The sequence below is a fragment of the Anomaloglossus baeobatrachus genome, chromosome 5 (assembly GCF_048569485.1).
Source record: "Anomaloglossus baeobatrachus isolate aAnoBae1 chromosome 5, aAnoBae1.hap1, whole genome shotgun sequence".
Classification (NCBI taxonomy): Eukaryota; Metazoa; Chordata; class Amphibia; order Anura; family Aromobatidae; genus Anomaloglossus; species Anomaloglossus baeobatrachus.
The window spans coordinates 374473715-374497633 of record NC_134357.1 but is presented as its reverse complement, the minus strand read 5'-3'; the positions used below and the strand labels follow the sequence as shown (position 1 = coordinate 374497633).

The 23919-nt window shown below is 44.8% G+C and overlaps 1 protein-coding gene and 1 long non-coding RNA gene across 2 annotated transcripts in view; one reads left to right on the top strand and one right to left on the bottom strand.

Moving 5' to 3' along the window:
- CAVIN1 (caveolae associated protein 1) overlaps positions 1-14963 on the bottom strand; it is a 98841-nt gene extending 83878 nt beyond the window's left edge. The window contains exon 1 of the mRNA XM_075350004.1: positions 14340-14963. Coding sequence (XP_075206119.1) covers positions 14340-14765 — 426 coding nt within the window. The 5' untranslated portion in view covers positions 14766-14963. The remainder of the gene's footprint in view (positions 1-14339) is intronic.
- A 2761-nt stretch (positions 14964-17724) lies between these two features.
- LOC142310138 (uncharacterized) lies at positions 17725-23715 on the top strand. The gene is made up of 3 exons (XR_012754090.1): positions 17725-17907; positions 23241-23269; positions 23560-23715. It is a non-coding gene; the product is annotated as an uncharacterized LOC142310138 (long non-coding RNA).
- The last annotated feature ends 204 nt before the right edge of the window (positions 23716-23919 follow it).

The following is a 23919-nucleotide window of genomic DNA, read 5'->3' as shown; positions in this document are numbered from 1 at the left end:
AGACGGAAAGTGGCCATAGTATAAAGGGATTAAAGGAAACTTGTCAAGAGGTATTTATACCTCAAACTAATGTCATGTATATACAGGAGCTTTCATGCGGATTAAATTCTTACCGTGGTTGTAGAAATCCTTTGTACAATTTGAAAAAAAACAATATTGACATTGTTTGTAAATGAGACACAAGTGCTTTGGTGTGGGATATTGCACTTCCAGTTTTGCTGCCCTAGCTCTCTGTTCTCTGCCTGCTCCAGTCTGACTGACAGGACACTCTCTTTTCAGTGACCTGTTTTCCTACTGAGATCTTTCACCAGTGCTGGTGGTGCTGTCACAGTAAGGCCGAGGTCACATTGGGATTACTGCCAGTCCTCACATGACACTCAGCTCACGCTCGCAGCACAGCGGGAGCCGAGTGTCATGCGACTGTGGCCCGATTGTGCGATCAGACCACAGCTGCGGAGGGGGGGGCGGCGCTGTGGAGGGGAGGGATTTATCTCCCTCTCTCCTCTGTTGACGGCTATTGCCATTCTCGCTCTGCACTCGCATTACACCGGTGTAATGCGAGTGTAACGGGGGCAGGGGGCGCCTCAGGGGGTGTAGTCGGGTCCCCTCGCCTTGTGGGCCGCAGGCTGAACGCCGGCCCGGCCGTTACTTGCAAAACAGGTGTGTTGTTGGGGCAGAGTGTGGATGCATGGGGCCCATTCATGACAGCGTTCTTTCTGTGCTCTCCAGCTCCTTCTTCACTTTCAGGAAAGAGACAATTGCAGGCAGCGGGTAAACCAAACACCGTTTTATTTAACAAAGCTTCCATCTTTCTGTTTGCAGCAGGCTTACTTTAGTACGTTACAAGTTACAAGTTCTTTTCTACGAAAACTGTTTCCTTTTTCTCTACGGGCACTTTCCTTTGCCTGCAGGGGACATACGTTAACCCCCTAGTAGCTGCGCTCTAACCCGGATTTACTGTAGGGCAGATCCAGCACACACTACCGGCTCTGGATAAGTTCTCACCTCTCCACTTCTTTGTCAGGGCACTAACCTTCGCCTGCAGGGGCCACTTGTTATCCCCCTGATAGCTGCACTCCACTCTAGTACACACCACCGGCTCCGGACTAGTCCCAACTCTTCCACCGTTTCTCATGGGTTTCCTCTGCTTTCTAGCCAAGAGTACTCACTCAGGCTGACTGCCTCGTCTCACTCCCACACTCTGCCCAGTCACCTCAGACCGAGCTTGCTCGCCTCTCACATCTCACTGCACACTGGACTCTGCATTCAGAACCCTTCCTTCCCCACCTAGGCTGCCCTGCCACTTCCTTCCCTGCCACTGTTATCAGGGGAACCACTGCTCTACACTGGCACCTAGTGGGGATACAGTTTATGACAGGTAACATTTTACCATCAACATTTACAATTTGCCACCATACTACTGTGGCGTCTTCATGGGGGGAAAAACCGCTCCTTCACTACCAGGGGTCCGACTACCCCTTACACGAGTGCAATGCAATGTTTCTCTCGCCCTGATAGACTTGAATGGGTGTGAGAGAAAGAGGATCGCATTACACCCGCAGCATGTTGCAACTGTTTTCTCGGTCCGATTAGGGCTGAGAAAATAATTGCTCACGGGACCATAGAGTAATATTGGTCCGAGTGGAATGCGATTTTTTTTTTTCTCGCCGTGTGTCCTAGGCCACTGATCCTCATGACATTGCAAGACCCAATCTGTCTCAATCTATGCATCCTACAGTGGAGGAACCATCTGGTTTCACACTAAAGGCCTTGTACACATTAGACTAAAGTCAGTTGAACCTGCAGATATTAGCGGAATTGTCCAATAGTCTAATATGTATAGGGTTGGTCAGTTCATTGTGTGGTGAAAATGGCCCAGCAACTTCTTCAGGTCAGTATGGTGATGCCAAATATAATATACATAAAAAAAATTCTGTCACCATTTTCTTAGATCCATAAAAATGTCCTTACACGATAGATCAGCCGACAGTCAAATGTGCATTGGAGCCTCTTGGAGAAGATTAGGCAAGTCAAATATCCAATGGCTGATCCTTTTATTCTCTGGGCAATAAGTTGCCAGAAGAGTCTGCAGAGGACTGTGGAGTCTGGCAGTAGTTCTCATAGAAAACATAATAGTGCTTGGTCAAAAGTGGTTTTACCAAGCTTGAAAGATATCCCCTATCGAAGGACAGGGAATGACTTGCTGATTGTTTGGTGTCTGATCAATGGAGATCCCGCCAATCCTGAGAATGGGGCTCTGAAGAGACGCGTGTGAATGGAGCTGAGGTTGAACATGAGCACCTGCACTTTACCTATCCATTTGCAATGGGAATGCTGGAGATAATCGAGTGATGCAGTCACCTCTTTTTAGCACTTCTAATAATTAATGGACTAGAGGTGCACATGTATGACTTTTGCTCTCTTCAGACCGGGCCATATAAAAAAAAAAACCCTCTCTTCTCCGGATTGATGGGGTTCCCAGTGGATAGCCCCAAACAATATCACATTTGAAATTTAGGTTGACACAAATCTGCTACTCATATGAAACGGTGGAACCTACAAAAGGTGCCAGAGAATAAGTGGGTAAATGTGTAACAGTAAGAACACCTTCGCACCATGACCATTCTACAGACAAAACCCAAGAGAAAACACAAAATGAGCATATACCCTATAGCAGTGATGGCGAACCTATGGCACGCGTGCCAGACAGGGCACGCAGAGCCGTTTGTGCTGGCACGCGCGCTGTCGCCACACTGCGCCACTTTGAACTGCTGGTGTGGTCGCGCCAGCAGCTCAAACTGGTGTTTAGCAGAGGAGACATTTCTCCTCGCTCTGACACGCCTCCTCTCCTGGGCTGCAGGCCTGTTGCCTAGGAGACGGAGGAGCGTCAGTAGGCGGCGCCGGTGTCTTGTGGCCGCGGGAACTGAAGTGACTAAGGACGCAGCAGTGGAGGAGCAGGGGGCTAGAAGGTGAGTTTTTATTTTTTATTTTTAGCCTCTGTGCGGCTGTGCCAAGATGTGGGGGGGGACAGAGCCTGCACGGGGGAAACATGGAGCGCACAGGGGAAACATGCAGCGCACGGGGACACATGGGGAGCACGGGGAACAGAGCCAGCACGGGGGAAACATGGAGCGCACGGGGGAAACATGGAGCGCACGGGGGAAACATGGAGCGCACGGGGGAAACATGGGGAGCACGGGGGAAACATGGAGCGCACGGGGACAGAGCCAGCACGGGGGAAACATGGAGCACACGGGGGAAACATGGGAGCACGGGGGAGACATGGAGCGCACGGGGACAGAGCCAGCACGGGGGAAACATGGAGCGCACGGGGGAATCATGGAGCGCACGGGGACAGAGCCAGCACAGGGAAACATGGGGAGCACGGGGGACAGAGCCAGCACAGGGGAAACATGGAGCGCACGGGGGAAACATGGGAGCACGGGGGAAACATGGAGCGCACGGGGACACATGGGGAGCACGGGGGACAGAGCCAGCATGGGGAAACATGGGGAGCATGGGGAACAGAGCCAGCACAGGGGAAACATGGAGCGCACGGGGACAGAGCCAGCACGAGGGAAACATGGAGCGCACGGGGGAAACATGGGAGCACGGGGGACAGAGCCAGCACAGGGAAACATGGGGAGCACGGGGGACAGAGCCAGCATGGGGGAAACATGGGGAGCACGGGGGAAACATGGGAGCACGGGGGAAACATGGAGCGCACAGGGACAGAGCCAGCACGGGGAAACATGGGGATCACGGGGGACAGAGCCAGCACGGGGCAAACATAGAGTACAGGGGACAGAGCCAGCACGGGGCAAACATGGAGCGCACGGGGGACACATGGGGAGCACGGGGCAAACATTGGAGCACGGGGGACAGAGCCTACATGGGGGACACATGGGCAGCACGGGGGACAGAGCCAGCACGGGGGAAACATGGAGCGCACGGGGGAAACATGGAGCGCACAGGGGACACATGGGGAGCACGGGGCAAACATGGAGCACGGGGGAAACATTGGAGCACGGGGGACAGAGCCTACATGGGGGACACATGGGGAGCACGGGGGACAGAGCCAGCACGGGGGAAACATGGAGCGCACGGGGGAAACATGGGAGCACGGGGGACAGAGCCAGCACGGGGAAACATGGAGCGCATGGGGACAGAGCCAGCATGGGGAAACATGGGGAGCACGGGGGACAGAGCCAGCACAGGGCAAACATGGGAGCACGGGGGACAGAGCTAGCACGGAGGGGAACATGGGAGCATGGGGCATATACAAACAGAGCACGGGGAAAACATGGAGAGCACGGGAAAAACATGGCTGCAAAGATGTAGAGAAACGTGCAAAGATGGGGGAAACATGGCTGCAAAGATGGGGGAAACATGGCTGCAAGGATGGGGGTAAACATGACTGTAAGCATGGGTGGAAACATGACTGCAAGGATGGGGGAAATCATGCCAGGATGGGGTACATTTAGCAGGAAGGGAAACATGCCAGGAAGGGGTACATTTACCAGTATGGGGGGTACATTTACCAGAATGGGGGGAAACATGAAAGGATGGGGGGGAAACATGCCAGGATGGGGGTACATAAACATGCCAGGATGAGGAAAAATGCCAGGATGGGGAACATTTAGCAGGAAGGGTGACATTTATCAGGATGGGGTACATTTACCAGGATAAGGGAACATGCCTGGATGAGGTACATTTACCAGGATGGGGTCATTTAACAGCATGGTGGAACATGCCAGGATGGGATACATTTACAATGATGGGGTACATTTATCAGGATGGGGTACATTTACCAGGAATGGGGTACATTTACCAGGATGGGGCCATGATGTGGACAAATATACCAGAATGTAGGAAATATATATCAGGATGGGGGACATGTTTACCAGGAAGTGGCCAGGAAGGGGACATAACTACACAATGAAAGGGGAGCCACTCGTACGTCTTTATGGGATTTCAAGATGTTCAGACTTTGAAATGTAGATGTGGATTACAGGGTGACATCTGATTGCATTCCAGGCTAAAATCTGTCTAATATGCTGCAATTTTTTTCCAGAAAGATCAATCCAACTGCTGTGTCTGGAAAGGGCAGGGGCTCAGCTTCCATGTGTGGTAAGCACGCATGAGCGTGATGCCCCCTGCTGCAGAGAAGAGAAGACTGCAAAGGTAAGGTTAAAATCAATTATTTACATAATAGGATTGGTTGGCACTTCGGAAAAAAAAATGGGTTTAGAACAGTTTGGGCACTCGGCCTGTAAAAGGTTCGCCATGACTGCTCTATAGTAAGTAAAGAAATAGTAGTACTACACTGTGTGCTGAATTATTAGGCAAATGAGTATTTTGATCACATGATACTTTTTATACATGTTGTCCTGCCCAAAGCTGTATAGGCTTGAGAGCCAACTACCAATTAAGTAAATCAGGTGATGTGCATCTCTGTAATGAGGAGGGGTGTGGTGTAATGACATCAACACCTTATATAAGGTGTGCTTAATTATTAGGCAACTTCCATTCCTTTGGCAAAATGGGTCAGAAGAGAGATTTGACGGGCTCTGAAAAGTCCAAAATTGTGAGATGTCTTGCAGAGGGATACAGAAGTCTTGAAGTTGCCAAACTTTTGAAGCGTGATCACCGAACAATCAAGCGTTTCATGGCATATAGCCAACAGGGTCGCAAGAAGCGTGTTGGGCAAAAAACGAGCAAAATAACTGCCCATGAATTGAGGAAAATCAAGCATGAAGCTGCCAAGATGCCATTTGCCACCAGTTTGGCCATATTTCAGAGCTGCAATGTTACTGGAGTATCAAAAAGCACAAGGTGTGCCATACTCAGGGACATAGCCAAGGTAAGGAAGGCTGAAAAATGACCACCTTTGAACAAGAAACATAAGATAAAACGTCTAGACTGGGCCAAGAAATATCTTAAGAATGATTTTTTCAAAGGTTTTATGGACTGATGAAATGAGAGTGACTCTTGATGGGCCAGATGGATGGGCCAGAGGCTGGATCAGTAAAGGGCAGAGCGCTCCACTCCGACTCAGACGCCAGCAAGGTGGAGGTGGGGTACTGATATGGGCTGGTATCATCAAAGATGAACTTGTGGGACCTTTTCGGGTTGAGGATGGAGTGAAGCTCAACTCCCAGACCTACTGCCAGTTTCTGGAAGACAATTTCTTCAAGCAGTGGTACAGGAAGAAGTTAGTATCGTTCAAGAAAAACATGATTTTCATGCAGGACAATGCTCCATCACATGCATCCAACTACTCCACAGTGTGGCTTGCCAGTAAAGGTCTAAAAGTTGAAAAAATAATGACATGGCCCCCTTGTTCACCTGATCTGAACCCCATAGAGAACCTGTGGTCCCGTATAAAATGTGAGATTTACAGGGAGGGAAAACAGTACACCTCTGGGAAAAGTGTCTGGGAGGCTGTGGTGGCTGCTGCACGCAATGTTGATCGTAAACAGATCAAGCAACTGACAGAACCTATGGATGGTAGGCTGGTGAGTGTCATCATAAAGAAAGGTGGCTATATCGGTCACTCATTTTTGGGGGTTTTGTTTTTGCATATCAGAAATGTTTATTTCTAAATTTTGTGCAGTTATATTGGTTTACCTGGTGAAAATAAACAAGTGAGATGGGAATATATTTGTTTTATTATTAAGTTGCCTAATAATTCTGCACAGTAATAGTTACCTGCACAAACAGATATCCTCCTAAAGATAGCCAAATCTAAAAAAACCCACTCAAACTTCCAAAAATATTAAGCTTTGATATTTATGTGTCTTTTGGGTTGATTGAGAACATAGTTGTTGATCAATAATAAAGTAAAATCCTCTAAAATACAACTTGCCTAATAATTCTGCACACAGTGTATATCTAAATAACAAAGGGTACTTAGTTAATTGAGTTGTCAAGTACTTAGAACTTAGATATTGATGGCATTTCCTTATCACTTGCATAAGTTATCCAGATCAGATAGTTTGTGCTCTGACGCCTGTCACCTCCATGTTCACATGTGCACAGATCTCCATGCACGGTGTAAGGCTATGTGCCCATGCTGCGGAAAATGCGCGGATTTTGCTGCGGATTTCTCGCGGAAAAGCCGCGGATTTCCCGAAAATCTGCAGCAGCGGCACTTCCCAGCCATTTCTATGGCTTTTTGGAAATGCTGTGCCCATGCTGCGGATTTTTCCGCGGCGGATTTGGTGCGGATTTTGATCCGGAAAAATCTGCAACATGTCAATTATTGTTGCGGATTTTGATCCGGATTTTGGCTTCAGAATTGAGAAAAAAAAAAAATCCGCACCAAAATCCGCGTCAATTCCGCGGTAAATCCGCGGCAAATCCACACCTTTGTGGATTTTGCGGGAAAGCCGCGGATTTTCATGCAGAAAAATCTGCAGCAACATTCTACCGTGGACACATAGCCTTAGGGTTCCTCTTATATGGAAAAGGGGGGGCACCGAAGAGCAATTTCGCACAGGGCACCATTCAGCCTAAGAGCACACTAGGTTTGGCCTATCTTTCATCATTTTCATCCATACCCGGCTTTTTAAAGGCAAGCTCCAAAACATGTGACTGCGACAGAACATACAGTGTCTCCAACTGTATCATTATAGTCAATGGCTCCATCATATCCCCAAATCCTGTGCTCCAGGTCTTCAGACATAAGCCCCATTGGAGCCACTTATAATTGTAAAATGACTAGACTTGAAACGTCTACCTGAATATACACTGTGGCCAAATAGCATGAAGTTTTTATAAAAGCACTTTTGTGCCCACATCAGAGCATGAGCAGAAAATACCCTATGCAAGTCTATAGGGTCAGAGCCAGTCTGTTACTGTATATATCTATGTGGCTGCAAGTATGACTCTAGTATTGGGTTGCACGGCCAGTGTTCAGACTGCAAGGTTTCTGTTTAAACAAATTCAACATAAAAACCTGATTTAAACAATAGGCCATTTTCCGAGGGCACATTCCCTGCAATTGTGCATTGTATGCAAGTAATAACCATACGGAAGAAATATAAAACAATGGAAAAAAACTCTATTGTGAATATCTGAAGTCTAAGTATAGTCTAAAAAGGCGATCCTTACTGGGGATCTGCTGCCTGAACATGTTCTAAAAACAATACTCTATTATCAACCAGAAAAATGAATCATGCTGGAAGGAGACATATAACAAACTTACTGGATGGGTCATATTGTCAGCAAGTATAAACTAATCCTGTTCTTTTTCCACAAAAGAAATGAGAGAATACAACAATTCTGATACTAGAGAAGGGAGCGGCTGGAAAATCAGAGTCTTTCTCTGATGGAAAAAAGATGCCTCCACCTTCTCCTATCAGTCCATGAAAAACAGAACATGGATGGCATCCGAATGCTGTCTGAGCCATAGAGTTACATTGCCAATCTTGTTCGGACCGTCGGATCACTATCGGACATGTCTCCCCGCTTCTGCACAGACCACTTGGTCAATTGCTATGTTACGTCAGCGTTGCAGCCTACTAGTGGCCACTGATGGGCCGCCATCTTCAAGGTTCCATCTAACTCAGGGGTACACAATTCCAGTCCTCAGGAGCCATCAACGGATCATGTTTTCAGGGTTTCCTAAGGAGTGCATAGATTTAATCACCTGCACAGGTCAAGATAACAAAACACATGGTCAATGCTAAGGAAATCCTGAAAATGTGCCGTGCTGGTGTGCCTTGAGGACTGGAGTAGTGCACCCCAGATCTAACTGAACAGCTCCGCCTGACAGTCGTGTGATTGATACAGGTGATAAGTGGCTGTTCATTATGTTATGTGAGCACTGGAAGACTCAGTCCTGGAACTGCACTGGTCAGGGTGGTGAGTATATGTCTTTTTTTTTAAAAAAAAAAACAAGCACTGTAGTATTTAAGAAGAAGATGACCAGTAGTGGACAACCACTTGAAGAAAGATGTCCAGTTTGTAAAATCTGTTCTCGGTGATCTATTCAAAAAGGTGATCTTTTAGAGAGGTCTCACTAGGCATGATACCACTTACAGGGAACCTGTTATATAGAAAATTGCTATTACCCTGCAGATATGGGGTTAATCTGCAGGTCAGCATTCTGAACCTGCCCGGTGCCTGCACATTAAACCCCACTGCCAGGAAGAAATTACCTTTATTACTCACAGCAGTTTTCTGGTTTCAGTTATGGAGGCGGTGCCAGCGTGGATTAAGTCACCACTCTGTGTATGGAGGGCAGTGGCTGTAATCACGCCACTCCACGGACTGACAGCAGCTCAGCAATAGAGGACACTGTCAGTCAGTGCAGGGGGAGTGGCACAGCCGCTGCTCTCCATACATAGAGCGGTGACTTAATCCACGCTGGCACCACCTCCATGACGTCTAACCAGAACACTGCTGGGAGGAATAAAGTTAATTTCTTCCTGGCAGAGAGGTTTAATGTGCAGGCGCTGGGCAGGTACAGAATGCTATTACGCTGCAAATTAACCCTATACCTGCAGGGTAATAGCATTTTTCCATGTGATAGATTACCTTTAAGGAATAAGAGAATCCAGTGTACACCTCCCTTCATATGTCTGTAAGATGCTTCACCATCTAAATGAATTGGGGAGCTCATCATGATCTGTCTCAGCTGATCCCCTCTAATTCTCATCACCTAAAATACACTTGGTAGTGTTGGTTGAAGAGACTATCTGAAAAATAAGACTCTAATTAGGCTGTGTTACAGCGAAACTGTGTAAAGTCGCACTCAATTCTGGTCGGGACAATACTATTGGGACTATGTGGGGCCCATTATTCGGTATGGAGGGCTATGTGAGGCTCATTATTCTGTATGGCAAGCTATCTGGGGCCCATTATTTTGTATGGAGAACTATGTGGGGCCCATTATTTTGTATGGAGAACTATGTGGGGCCCATTATTCTGTATCGAGGACTATGTGGGGCACATTATTCTGTATGGAGGGCTATTTGCGGCCCATTATTCTGTATGAAGGGCCATGTGGGGCACATTATTCTGTATAAAGGACTATGTGCGGCCCATTATTTTGTATGGAGGACTATGTGGGGTCCATTAATCTGTATGGAGGGCAATGTAGGGTCCATTATTTTGTATGCAGGGCTATGTGGGGCCCATTATTCTGTATGGAGAACTATATAGGGCATGTGACTAATGCCGGTTTCACACCCGGCATTTCGCAGCTTTGCCGGATCTGTCATACTCCAGTACAGTGCAATACAGTACAATGGCATCGCGGCAAGTTCCAGTCACATGCTGGCATGTAAGAAGAAGTAAATGGCACTTCCTCTGTGCTGATGATAATAGATGTAGGGGTGCGCTTCAGGTTCCAAGGCCTTTTGTCAATAGAAGAATACAAGGCACTCCCAAGATTGGCTGCGACGTGTGATTTATTTAATATGCATAACAACAACAAAACGTTTTCGGTCCGTAGACCTTCCTCAGTAAGCACATTCGTGAAGAGGAGTTCAGCGTGGGTGATAAGCGCGGTGTCCACCGCCGCATGGAGGCAGCCAATCTTGGGAGTGCCTTGTATTCTTCTATTCTACATGCTGGCATGTGACCGGAGCATGTGACAGACCGGAGGTTGCCGCGATGCCATTGTACTGTATTGCACTGTACTGGAGTGTAACGGATTCATCAAAGCAGCGAAATGCCAGATGTGTGAAACTGGCCTAAGATGGCCCATGACTTTGTCCAAGTTTTTAATTTTGGCCCTTTGTGTATTTGAGTTTGACATCTCTGCCGTAATATCACTGCAACATTACAAAAGGAAATTGCACTTATTAAGCAGCATTTAAAAAGCATGATTATCAGAAAGGAGCATTTCTAGAAATGCTGGTCCCTGATATGTTTGTGCTCTTTTAATGCCATAAAATCATTAACTGTAAATACACCTTCATATGATCCATTGTTCTCTACACAGCGAATGTGCATAGATGACCGGGCTCAATACACAGATGAGGGTAAGTGTAAATCACTATGTACATCAGAGCCTTACAGAATGATGTAACACTGTATTGGTAACATTTTATATAAGGTTAAAAAAAGTCGTATCATAGTTGTCCTAGTGGCCGTATGTCTGCAAATAGTGGCGTCATCTATGTTTGGGTTTGATTGGGAGAATTTCTACTAAATTAATAGTTGACAACATTACAACAAAATATATATACGGTATATATGGCTGTTCTCAGATATGTAAGCAGTGAATTAAAGGGGAATTCCAAACATTCCCATCTATAAATAACAGTGATTACAAAGTTACCCCCGATAATCCCACCATCCATCCCTACATCCACAAAGCTATTTAGGGCGGGTCTCTCACCTAAGTAGGAGCTGAAGGTTCTGATATAAGTTCTTTCAAGGAAAGAAGCCTGAAAATCCTAAAAATGTTCATTGGTGCCCTATCGGGTTGTCACTTCTTGGTCTTTAGCTGCTATATCTGGGGATTCTAGTAATGTAGAAAACACTATTGCTCTTTAATAGACTTTATGTCACATATGGGCTTGCATGCCTATAAAAGAGGTGAAATGAAGAAATATAAAAGCTGTTGAGTTGAACCCTTACTTTTGCCTTTTATATCAATATTCTCATAGCTTATAAAAAGAAAGATCCAAGAGCTAAACATTTCGGCGGTCCCACCCCATTCCTCTGCCTGTGTGCACACCCCATTCCTTAGGACACCCAACAATCTGTGAGTCACTGGAAAATACAAGCGCGCACTCATCCCACTGGCAGGATGCCCTATAACAAACTTTACACGTAGAGTTAATAACGATAAAAGTCTATTTTGTGCGGTTCTTCTCTAGTTAGTAATGATTCTCTCGGCCGGGTCTGTTTATGATTAGAGAACACAAAGTACAGACATGGCTGTGATGAAGAGGGAAGAGAGACAATAGTGAAGCAGAAAGTCTGTCTTCAGGCTATGAAGTTTAGAGCGAAAACTGGAGCTCGGAAACAGGTGCAAGAATATATAATATTCACGCCTGTCTGGCTCACACAAAGAGTGCATTACTTTTCTATATATGATATTGTATGTCCTGGAGGAAAGACAATGGAAAGGGGTGGGAATGTGGGGAAAAAATCATTCTCAATGGAAATATTCAGCATATCTGATGTTCTACGTCACGTAGACCTAGAATTACTTATGTGAGAGTTGACTATGGCAAAATCTGTCGTTTATGGGTGGCAACATTTCAATGTAAAGTAATTTTCCTGTGTTTCCATCAATTGGCAAAAAAAAATAAAAATTGCTGGACAGTTAGAATTGTCCCTAAAAGTGACGCTAAGGTCCATGAATATGGTGGCATTGATGTTGTTTGACAGGATGAAGCATGTACCCCTATATTTATATGTGATTCCGGTGTCCAAACTAAGCCCATGTACCAGGTCCATTGAGTGGGTTCCACCAGTGTATACATTAGTGGATAATTTAGAGGCCACTTGACACAGAATATAAACTACAACCCTTAAGCACACAGTTGTGATTTCCACACCTAAGTATTCATGAGCAAACATGAGCTTGGGCACATTATAACCGTTCCTTAGATATCACCCATGGAGGAGAATTTGTATACGAGCTCAGAACTAAAGGGACTTCCAAAAGGTATGCCTTTTCCAGAAACATCACCATTGTACCCCTTGTCTGCTGCCGCAGGTTGTCCATATTCCAGTGAATAGGGCTAAACTGCAACACTAGACTCAACCCATGATGACCAAATTTCTAGAAAGTAACCCTCCCAATCCTGAAGAATCCCTTCATTTGTCCCTTTAAGTGTAGAAGTCTCAACATGAATCACCTGAGATCAGGGGGCCCAAAATAATAAGAACCGGGAAATAAAGATTTACTGTTCTTCGGTGTATAAAGTCGTGATACATTGTTGTCATCCAATACTTGGGATAGAAAGTTATGCATCAAGATGGCTGACTTGTCATGCCAAAAATATCTGCGTTTTGCAAATACTTGGGCGGTCGACAACTGTCACCAACTCGATCTTTCAAATAACTTCAACGTCTCCTTTATAACGGACAGTGCACAGTTATGCAGGTTTAATTTAGTGATGATATTAAGTAAGATTTGATGCATAATTACATTTACGGTACTTTCCTTGACATAGACTGTACACTAACCAGAATACTGGAGGGACCGGTGATGTGTGTTAAATACTGTACACTTACACATGTAATGGGCACTATCATACATTACATTTCTAAACTTTCACAAGTGCTTTGAGCAAATATGATATTAAGTAAGATTTGATGCATAATTAAATTTACGTACTTACCTGGACATAGACTGTACACTAACCAGAATACTGGAGGGACCGGTCATGTGTGTTATATACTGTACATTTCCACATGTAATGGGCACTATCATACATTACATTTCTAAACTTTCACAAGTACTTTGAGCAAATATGATATTAAAAAAAGTTATTTGGCATGTGCCCATATCCACACCCTGTAACCCCATTATGCCAGAGCTGTGGACTAGATTTTATGTAACGCTTCAATAGTCACATACATACGTAAAAATCAAAGAAAGTCAATACTAAGTGAATGAAGCTTGCATAAAACCTAACTAATGAAATCCACGTCACAATAACATATACTGAGATCTGTGAGAACTTTGAACAGCTTTTGTTTCTACTTATTGGACATAAGAATGGGCTAATAACAATTGAGGCCACAATTTGCTTCTCATTAGAGACAAATGCATATAACAATTATCTAAAGTGTTAATTGCATGATAATATAAATGATGTCTGACAATGTAATAATATAATTAAGTGGGATGTTAAATTAATAAAGGGCTACCACTCTTAGGCTATGGCTACCTGATGACCACTTGTAGTGGTGCTCACTGGCGGACACAGCCGAAGTGGGCCCCTGTGCAAGAACAATATATGGGCCCTTCGCAGCCTAAGAGCTCATCACAGTGCACAATTCCACCTGCTTTGGAGGTAGAAATGGGCCTCCTGTCCTCTTGGGCCCCTGTGGTTGCACCAATGATATGTCCACCCCTGGTCGTGCTACATAAGATCACAATGTTACGTAACTAATGGTAGTAAAGGTGGACCAGCAAGTTACCGCCATACTAACCCAACCGTTTGGTAATAACCCACCCCATCTTTGCAACCACCTTCACTGCCATTAGTTATAATAACTTGCAGAGTGACATTTGCAATCATGATGTGGTATCTGACATATATTAGGGGATGTAGCTCTTTTTTCGGAGAAGAATGAATGTGGATGCTCTGTCAGAGAGCATATTCTGACACCATGCACAGATATGTAGAAACTGCTCTCACCTGGTAGATCATGACTTTGAAGTTTCTACGTCTCAGTAGCTCGGATTCATTGGTTTCCAACTTTTTGATCTGTGCTTGTTGGCGCTCCAGGTTTTGTCTCACTGTCTTGACGTTGACGCTCACCTTTCTCACTTTCTCTAAAAGCTTACTGGCTGTATTGCTGGTAGTGGCATGGGACTTGGTCAACTTGGTCAGTTCTCCTTGAATGCTGCCCACTACATTCTCCATCTCCTGTTGTCTTGTCTCCAGTTGGGTTTGGGTCGCCTGAATCTGGTCCACTGCTCCTATAATCTTATCCAGAAGGCTCAGCACCAAAACCCCATTGATTTGGTCTGCTTTGATGGGCTCACTGTCTGACGTTTCTCCTGGAGGTGTATCAGGGATGATGGAGGGCTGCTCGACTATCTGCAAGGTGGTATCCTCCATTTTAACAGCTGCCTTAAAGTTGGCAAAAATAGAAGTGTTTTCAAGCTAGTAAAAAAAGGAGGAAAAACAAGCGGAGTGGGATCCAGAAAGTTTGATAATGCTGGTAACCGGGATGCTGGCCAGAAATAGCTAGCATGGGACGTGTGCGTGTGTGTATGTGTTTGTGTGTGTGAGCTTCTATGCAGAATCGCAGTGCTCTGCATAACTGTACTGGTAGGGTTGGGCCTAAGAAGAGGGGGAGAGACTATGTTCACTGAATCCCTGTCATTGGATTACTCCACCCATGGTAATTTGGAGAAGGGAGCTACAGACCCTGCCTCTCCCTCTTCTACTTCTGAAATGATTAAAATAGTTATGAGGGAGGTGACTAGTCTCCTTGCATGCAAGCACAGGCTGAGGAATGCACCAGTAGAGGGAGAGTGGAGAACACTGAAGCTTATCATATCATGGGGGATTCCTAATGCATTAACCTTTTCACTGACAGAAGGTACTGACAAGGGGTTAAAATGATTCAACTAATGTTAGATCTTCCAATGAGAAACACATGATAACTAAGGAAGCATAATTTGGTGCTTTGTGTTAACTATTTCTGTTCCAGTATGTTAATTCATGGATCTTCTGCTGAATAAGTGCACCAATGCACTGTTCTATGTCATCTATTACTTCTGCAATATTTTAAGACCATGCTAAGGTACTGCAACTTTGTAAAAGGACAGAACGTGGTCTAGAAACTACACTATTAATGAATAAGCCTCAAAAGACACAGAAAGGCATTGGGGCACAACATATAAGGGTTTTGGCTACTCCAGAAAAGAACAGCAGATTATACTTTCAGAGGAGATATAAAAGAGAACCTGATTAATGCTACGAAAACAGAGTTAATTAGAGTCTGGCTGCGCGATTGCAACAAGTTATATTTTTCTCTGAAACGCCAAATTCGACCAGGGACCATAAGCGGAGACCACCCTAGTCCAGCGCCACACCCAGCTGGTTCTCCCCGCGTGTCTTCGGGTGATTGACAGGTCTCTTCCATGTGTGTACATAGAAAAACATCTGGAGAGACAAAAGAAGTGCATTGTGATTGTGATCCTGAAAAAGGAGAATTATCTCTGAAAAATAAAGATCGCAATCCTTATCACATTAGATTTGGTATTACTGCCACGGCAGCACGGTTTCTAAACCTTTCATCTACCTACATTGATTATGGGTGTACGTAAGGAGAGACCTGTCAATCACCTGGAGCGGTCAATCACCTGGAGAAAAGCCAGCCAGGGATCTACAAGCTATATTTTCCCTGGAAAACACTGTAGTTGTGCAGCCAGGCTCTGAAAAATGCTGCCCATGGTTTAGGGAGCATGAATCAGCTGACAGGTTCCCTTTAACTATATTGGATCACTTCTAGCACTTCTAGCTTTTCTCAGTGTACATAATCAGCCTCTTTATATACTAATTCCAGTGATATTGAAATCTAATCATATCAATTATTCATAGATTGTAATATTAGTGCATTCCCAGGTGATTAACAAATGAAAAGTAACGTTTCATGTCTAAATAGAGAAGTACACTGAGACATTAGGCGGATGAGGTTTTCAGCATCAGTATGTGGCAGGTGGGTGGGCTCCACTGGAAAGAGAATGGAAAAACTCTGCTAGTGGAAAAGTGCTTGAAATCATTAACATTCAGATGTTTTCCCTCCAGGAACACTCCCTGTGCCTGTCAGGGGATTCCAAGCTCCACCGGGTAGTCATAGGGCAACCTTCAATCTGTCAGAAGATGAAATAATGGAACAGGTAATGGGGTCAGGTGAATACTGCTGACAAGCTGGAGGATCTCCTAGGCATAAAGCCAAGTATGTCTGAGTACAACTGAGGCTGAAAACAACTGAAAATGGAAAAGGCAGGTGTCATCTCATCCTACAACCTGTATAACTATAGACATTTCCTTGGCATGTCTTATTTTACAATAATCCTACACTGTGCTAGCTATACAGCCGACCAGTAATGTCCTCTCCATGATTTCTGTCAAAATCCTTAAAGACGACAGGTCGCAAACCTATTACTTACCATTATTCACTGACTAGTGGGCTTGATTGTTCTCTGTTCAGCTCTCCTCCATCATAGTAACCTACGACGCTGGACAGATGTCGATCAATTGCATGGGGGTGGCGCTAGAGAAGGAATAATGCAGAGAATCAGAAGGATTTTATTTGAGTGCACTATAAGTAGTTCTGCTGGAATGGAGGAAGCTTGATGTAGCCATATTGAGTAATTGGCCCTAAATCAGTAACATATTAAAAAAGATCATATACAGTAATGGTGATCATGTATGAACATTTAGCAATAGCAAATAGGGAGTCTTCATAAATATACGTTTTGTCTCAATAGTAACTAAATCATTGTTTACTGTAATCAGACATGAAAAAAAAATCCCCGGAGGTGATTATATCTCTTCACTAGCTCTGTTACATTCAGTTCAGTGCATCATTTCCTACTGAGCAGGGTTGGACATATCATTGGTGCAGCCTGGGCGTCCACACATGGGACCATTTCTATCTCCAAAGCAGGTGGAGTTGTCCATTTTGATGAGCTCTGGGGCTACAAAGGGCCCTTATATTGTTCTTGCACCTGACCGTGTCCGCCAGTGCTACTGTGTATACTAAGGTAAGGTATCATGGTGGTTTCATGTGTAAGGTGTCATGGTGGTATTACTGTATCTCAGAGGGGTCAGTATTGCAGCCTTACAATATAGTGTACTACAGAGATGCAGAAAATACCAGCACAATCATTAATACAGAAAGGTAAGTTGAGTGGCAAAAAATATAGAATTGTTTAATAGAATTGTTAAATTAATAAAAACAACTAACTATAACATTTTTCCAAGCCAGGTAGGTTGTGCTCTATTATATTATAATATGAAGTAGTCACTTGTTTACACTCCTCCAAGGATGAAGGGAACTATCTTGATTTTGTGAGAGAACCGCACCAATCCCCACAGAAGAGGCGTAAACCTCGGCCACAAAAGGCAAATCAACCTCGGGGTGACTGAGGACCAGAGCCTTATAAAAGTCGTCTTAAGAGCAGCGAAGGCCTCAGAAGCCTCTTTAGACCATGAGGAGAAGTCGGTCTGTTTCTTGGTCATAACGGTAAGTGGCCTTACACTGACTTTCAATAGTAATGAGCAACATCTGAGAATTTCTGCAAAGCTTTAAGCTTACTAGGTTGTACCCAATACAGAACAGCCTGTTCCTTCATGGTGTCCATCTGAAACCCTGCTGAAGAAACCAAATGACCCCAAAAATGTACCAGTTGAACCTCAAAATGATATTTTTCCAGTCTGGCAAATAAATGACTTGGGAATCCTGACAGTGATCACAGTTCATACCATTAGGGTTCACTTGTGTCAGGACCGAGAGCGGGCGGTCTTGTAACTGCAAGTGTGCAATTTCCATGCTTCCAACCACATTTATACACTGAATGTATATATTCACGTGTATTGAGCCAGGCTGCGTATGTATGGTCTGCACGTGACCCGCCGGGTCCAAGCGCCGGAAATTCCTGACAGCGCACTATATATATATATATATATATATATATATATATATATATATATATATATATATATATGTATATATATATTACAGTGCCTACAAGTAGTATTCAACCCCCTGCAGATTTAGCAGGTTTACACATTCGGAATTAACTTGGCATTGTGACATTTGGACTTTAGATCAGCCTGGAAGTGTGAAATGCACTGCAGCAAAAAAGAATGTTATTTCTTTTTTTTTTTTTTTTTTTAAATTGTGAAAAGTTTATTCAGAGTGTCATTTATTATTCAACCCCTCAATCCACCAGAATTCTGTTTGGTTCCCCTAAAGTATTAAGAAGTATTTCAGGCACAAAGAACAATGAGCTTCACATGTTTGGATTAATAATCTCTTTTTCCAGCCTTTTCTGACTAATTAAGACCCTCCCCAAACTTGTGAACAGCACTCATACTTGGTCAACATGGGAAAGACAAAGGAGCATTCTAAGGCCATCAGAGACAAGATTGTGGAGGGTCACAAGGCTGGCAAGGGGTACAAAACCCTTTCCAAGGAGTTGGGCCTACCTGTCTCCACTGTTGGGAGCATCATCCGGAAGTGGAAGGCTTATGGAACTACTGTTAGCCTTCCACGGCCTGGACAGCCTTTGAAAGTTTCCACCCGTGCCAAGGCCAGGCTTGTCCGAAGAGTCAAGGCTAACCCAAGGACAACAAGGAAGGAGCTCCGGGAAGATCTCATGGCAGTGGGGACATTGGTTTCAGTCAATACCATAAGTAACGTACTCCACCGCAATGGTCTCCGTTCCAGACGAGCCCGTAAGGTACCTTTACTTTCAAAGCATCATGTCAAGGCTTGTCTACAGTTTGCTCATGATCACTTGGAGGACTCTGAGACAGACTGGTTCAAGGTTCTCTGGTCTGATGAGACCAAGATCGAGATCTTTGGTGCCAACAACACACGTGACGTTTGGAGACTGGATGGGACTGCATACGACCCCAAGAATACCATCCCTACAGTCAAGCATGGTGGTGGCAGCATCATGCTGTGGGGCTGTTTCTCAGCCAAGGGGCCTGGCCATCTGGTCCGCATCCATGGGAAGATGGATAGCACGGCCTACCTGGAGATTTTGGCCAAGAACCTCCGCTCCTCCATCAAGGATCTTAAGATGGGTCATCATTTCATCTTCGAACAAGACAACGACCCAAAGCACACAGCCAAGAAAACCAAGGCCTGGTTCAAGAGGGAAAAAATCAAGGTGTTGCAGTGGCCTAGTCAGTCTCCTGACCTTAACCCACTTGAAAACTTGTGGAAGGAGCTCAAGATTAAAGTCCACATGAGACACCCAAAGAACCTAGATAACTTGGAGAAGATCTGCATGGAGGAGTGGGCCAAGATAACTCCAGAGACCTGTGCCGGCCTGATCAGGTCTTATTAAAGACGATTATTAGCTGTAATTACAAACAAGGGTTATTGCACAAAATATTAAACCTAGGGGTTGAATAATAATTGACCCACACTTTTATGTTGAAAATTTATTAAAATTTAACTGAGCAACATAACTTGTTGGTTTGTAAGATTTATGCATCTGTTACTAAATCCTGCTCTTGTTTGAAGTTTGCAGGCTCTAACATATTTGCATCTTATCAAACCTGCTAAATCTGCAGGGGGTTGAATACTACTTGTAGGCACTGTATATATATAATATATATATATATATATATATATATATATATATATATATATATATATTAGCTGTAGTACCCCGGCGTTGCCAGGGATAGTAACTGTCTCTCTGTCAGTCTCTGTCTGTTTGTTTGTCTCTGTCTGTCTGTCTGTGTCTGTCTCTGTGTGTCTGTCTCTCTGTCTGCCTCTTTCCCTGTCTGTGTGTCTGTCTCTATCCATGTGTGTCTCTGTCTCTATCCATGTCTGTCTGTTGGTCTGTGTCTATCTCTCTGTCTGTGTCTATCTCTCTGTCTGTCTCTCTGTATCTCTGTGTCTGTCTCTCTGTATCTCTGTGTCTGTCTGTCTCTCTCTGTGTCTGTCTGTCTGTCAGTCTATCTCACTGTTTATCTCTCTCTAGGTCTATCTCTCTCTAGGTCTGTCTCTTTCCCCGTCTGTCTCTTTCCCCGTCTGTCTTTTTCCCCGTCTGTCTCTTTCCCCATCTGTCTCTTTCCCCGTCCGTCTCTTTCCCCGTCCGTCTCTTTCCCCGTCCGTCTCTTTCCCCGTCCGTCTCTTTCCCCGTCTGTCTCTGTCTCTTTCCCTGTCTTTTTCCTTGTCTCTTTCCCTGTCTGTCTCTTTCTCTCTCTCTTTCCCTGTCTGCCTGTCTCTTTCCCTGTCTGTCTCTTTGACTGTCTCTCTCTCTCTGTTCTCTTTACTTGTTTGTCTCTGTCTGCCTCTTTCTCTTTGACTGTCTGTCTCTGTCTCTTTCCTTGTCTGTCTCATTCCCAGTCTGTCTCTGTCTCTTTGCCCGTCTGTCTCTGTCTCTTTGACTGTCTCTCTCTGTCTCTTTCCCTGTCTGTCTGTCTCTGGCTGTCTGTCTCTTTCCCTGTCTGTCTCTTTCCTCGTCTGTCTCTCTCTGTCTTTCTGTCTCCCTTTATTCGTCTCCCCACCGACATCTTATTACTTCACACATAAGCTTCTTATACTAACAGCTTATTTTGTTCCTATAGCAACCAATTACAGCTCCTATTAATAACCTATAGTTCACAGCTCCATTGACTTTAATGGAGGCAGGTTTTTTTGGAGAGTAACTGTAAAGCGCGGGGTTACATTTTCCCGTCAAAACATAGTCTATGACGTTCCGTAAGTCACATGAGGCGTCTGTGTAAAATGTTTTGATTGTAAATGCGACGGTGCGGATTCCTTTAGCGGACATACACACATACATACATACATACATACATACACACATATACATACATACATACAGACATACATACACACATACACTCAGCTTTATATATTAGATTATGATGCGAAAACCACTCTATTCATACCCACTGTCATTACAAAATCTTGTAGACCAGGGGTGGGAAATTAATTTATGAGCCCCCACATAGTACACTAAATATATCATGAGCCCCCACATAGCTTTTTATATACAGTATGATTCCCCACACAGCCCCCTATATAATGAGTTCTCAAATAGCTCCCTATATGCAGTAGATGCCCAACATAACCCTTTTTACACAGTATAACCCCCCACATAGCCTTCCTATATTCAGCATGAGCCCTCACATAGTCCCCTAATTTTAATATGAGCCCCCACATAGCCTCCTTATTTTCAATATGAGCTCCCACATAGCACCCTATAAATAGTGTGAGACCCACATAGTCCTCTATATGCAGCATGAGCCCTCACATAGCCTCCCTATATTGATTATGATCCCTTACATAGCCACCTATCTACAGGAATACATCTTACAGAAAAAAACACATACCTACCTCAGGTCCATTCCCCTGGCGTTATGCTCCAGTCTGCAGTGCACTGATTCTCCATACAGCAGATGCGATTAAGTGATGTAATAAAGTCTGCAGTCTCAGTCGCACACAGTGATTGGTGGAAGAAAGAGGAGCCGGAGTCTTCGTCTTCCACCAATGTATTAGGATACAGATAGTGGTGCAACTTAGATGCGAATCGTGGGCGGAGAGATCATGGCGTTCGGTCCTTCGGCTGTCTTGTTTTTCGGCCAGACAGGAAAAGCCAGAAGGTTGAATGTAGTCTGAGGGATGCACTTTGCCCAGGTCTGTTGAAACCAGTAAAGTGATGAATTCTGAAAGAAACATTACTTCATCCTAGACAAGTAAACCTAAAAGGCTGTTTCATACATGTGTGTATACAGCTCACTTAAAGAATGTGTGTGTGTGTGTGTGTGTGTGTGTCTGTGTGTGTGTGTCTGTGTGTGTGTGTGATAAGAATATTCTGAATCTGTAGATGGAAAGTTTCTCATTTTGTGTCTTAGAACAAGACGCAGGTGGTGGAGACCAAAATGCCTGAGAAAACAGAAGAAGAGCAAGCGAATGATGGTTCAGCTTCAGTTTATTTGTTGCTGTCACTAAAGCTGGGTTCACACATAGCGACAACGACGTTGCTGTTACGTCACCATTTTCTGTGATGCAACAGCGACCTTGTAAGTCGCTGTTATGATCGCTGCTTAGCTGTCAAACACAGCAGACGCAGCAGCGACCATAACGACACGCGTCGCTGTGCTACATGTGCAGAGAGCAGGGAGCCGCGCACACTGCTTAGCGCTGGCTCCTTGCTCTCCTAGCTACAGTACACATCGGGTTAATTACCCAATGTGTACTGCAGCTACACGTGCAGAGAGCAGGGAGCTGGCACTGGCAGCGAGAGCGGCGGACGCTGGTAACGAAAGTAAATATCGGGTAACCAGGGAAAGGTCTTCCCTTGGTTACCCGATGTTTACCCTGGTTACAGCTTACCGCAGGCTGCCAGACGCCGGCTCCTGCTCCCTGCTCGCGTCATTTCGTCGCTCTCTTGCTGCCACACACAGCGATGTGTGCGTCACAACGGGAGAGCGACAACCAAAAAATGAAGCTGGACATTCATCAACGAGCAGCGACCTCATAGCAGGGGCCAGCTCGTTGCTGGATGTCACACACAGCGACAGCGACTGGACGTCGCTGCTACGTCACAGAAAATGGTGACGTAGCAGCGACGTCGTTGTCGTCGTCGCTGTGTCTGACACCACCTTAAAGGGCGCTTACTACATAGGTATTTATACAGGTGACAAATACTACCAATAAATCAGTCTGCGGTGAGCGCCCTCTAGTGGTGGCAGAAAGAAGGATCCTATGTATCTGTATCTGTAGGAAGTACTACAGTAGTGGATGAGGAGGATGGGGGGCAGTTGTTGCTCTACTTTTTCCCATGAAGAGTATTTATAATTAATAGTACTTATATTTTCCCACAGCAGCAAAAGCAGCAAAGAAAATCTTCAAGGTAAGTGCAAAACTTTGGAGACCATAGACTTAATTGTTGTAGGTCTTCTGGTAGAAAGAAGGGGTTGATGACTTTACTGCACAGCCCGATTGTTTCAGGGCTCTCATCAACCTCCAGGAGGTAAGATATCATCAGTCCGGACAAGATTGATGGACATCTGCCTGTATTAGGTCTTTGGTCTCTGATAGTTTTCAATAACTTAATTTGCTGAGAATCATTAATAGTAGACAGTGGGAGGCCAGAACGGAGCAAGGAGTCTTGTAACCAGCTTGTCTTCCTTCACTTTCCAGATTAATTTTCCCGCCTCCATAAAGGTTCGACTGAAGAGATCCACACGGGAAGTCAACAGACCTCAGATGGGGGCTGCCGCTATGTTAAGCCAAACCTAAAAAAAACTATATAAATCTGGTATCCCTGTAATCCTAATGACCGGAGGAATAAAGCCACCTAATAATTTTACACACGATGAATGGCGTAACAACTAAGTAAATAAAGCCAATTCTTCACCTGCAATTGATTTGTTCATTCTGCCTCTAATAGATCGCAGTACAGCATGGCTCCTATTTATCCTGCGCTCTACGCTGAGCACTTGCACTGGAATTATGTGTAAGGGTGTTTACCCACAATCGGGAATAGCAGCGTCTTGGACT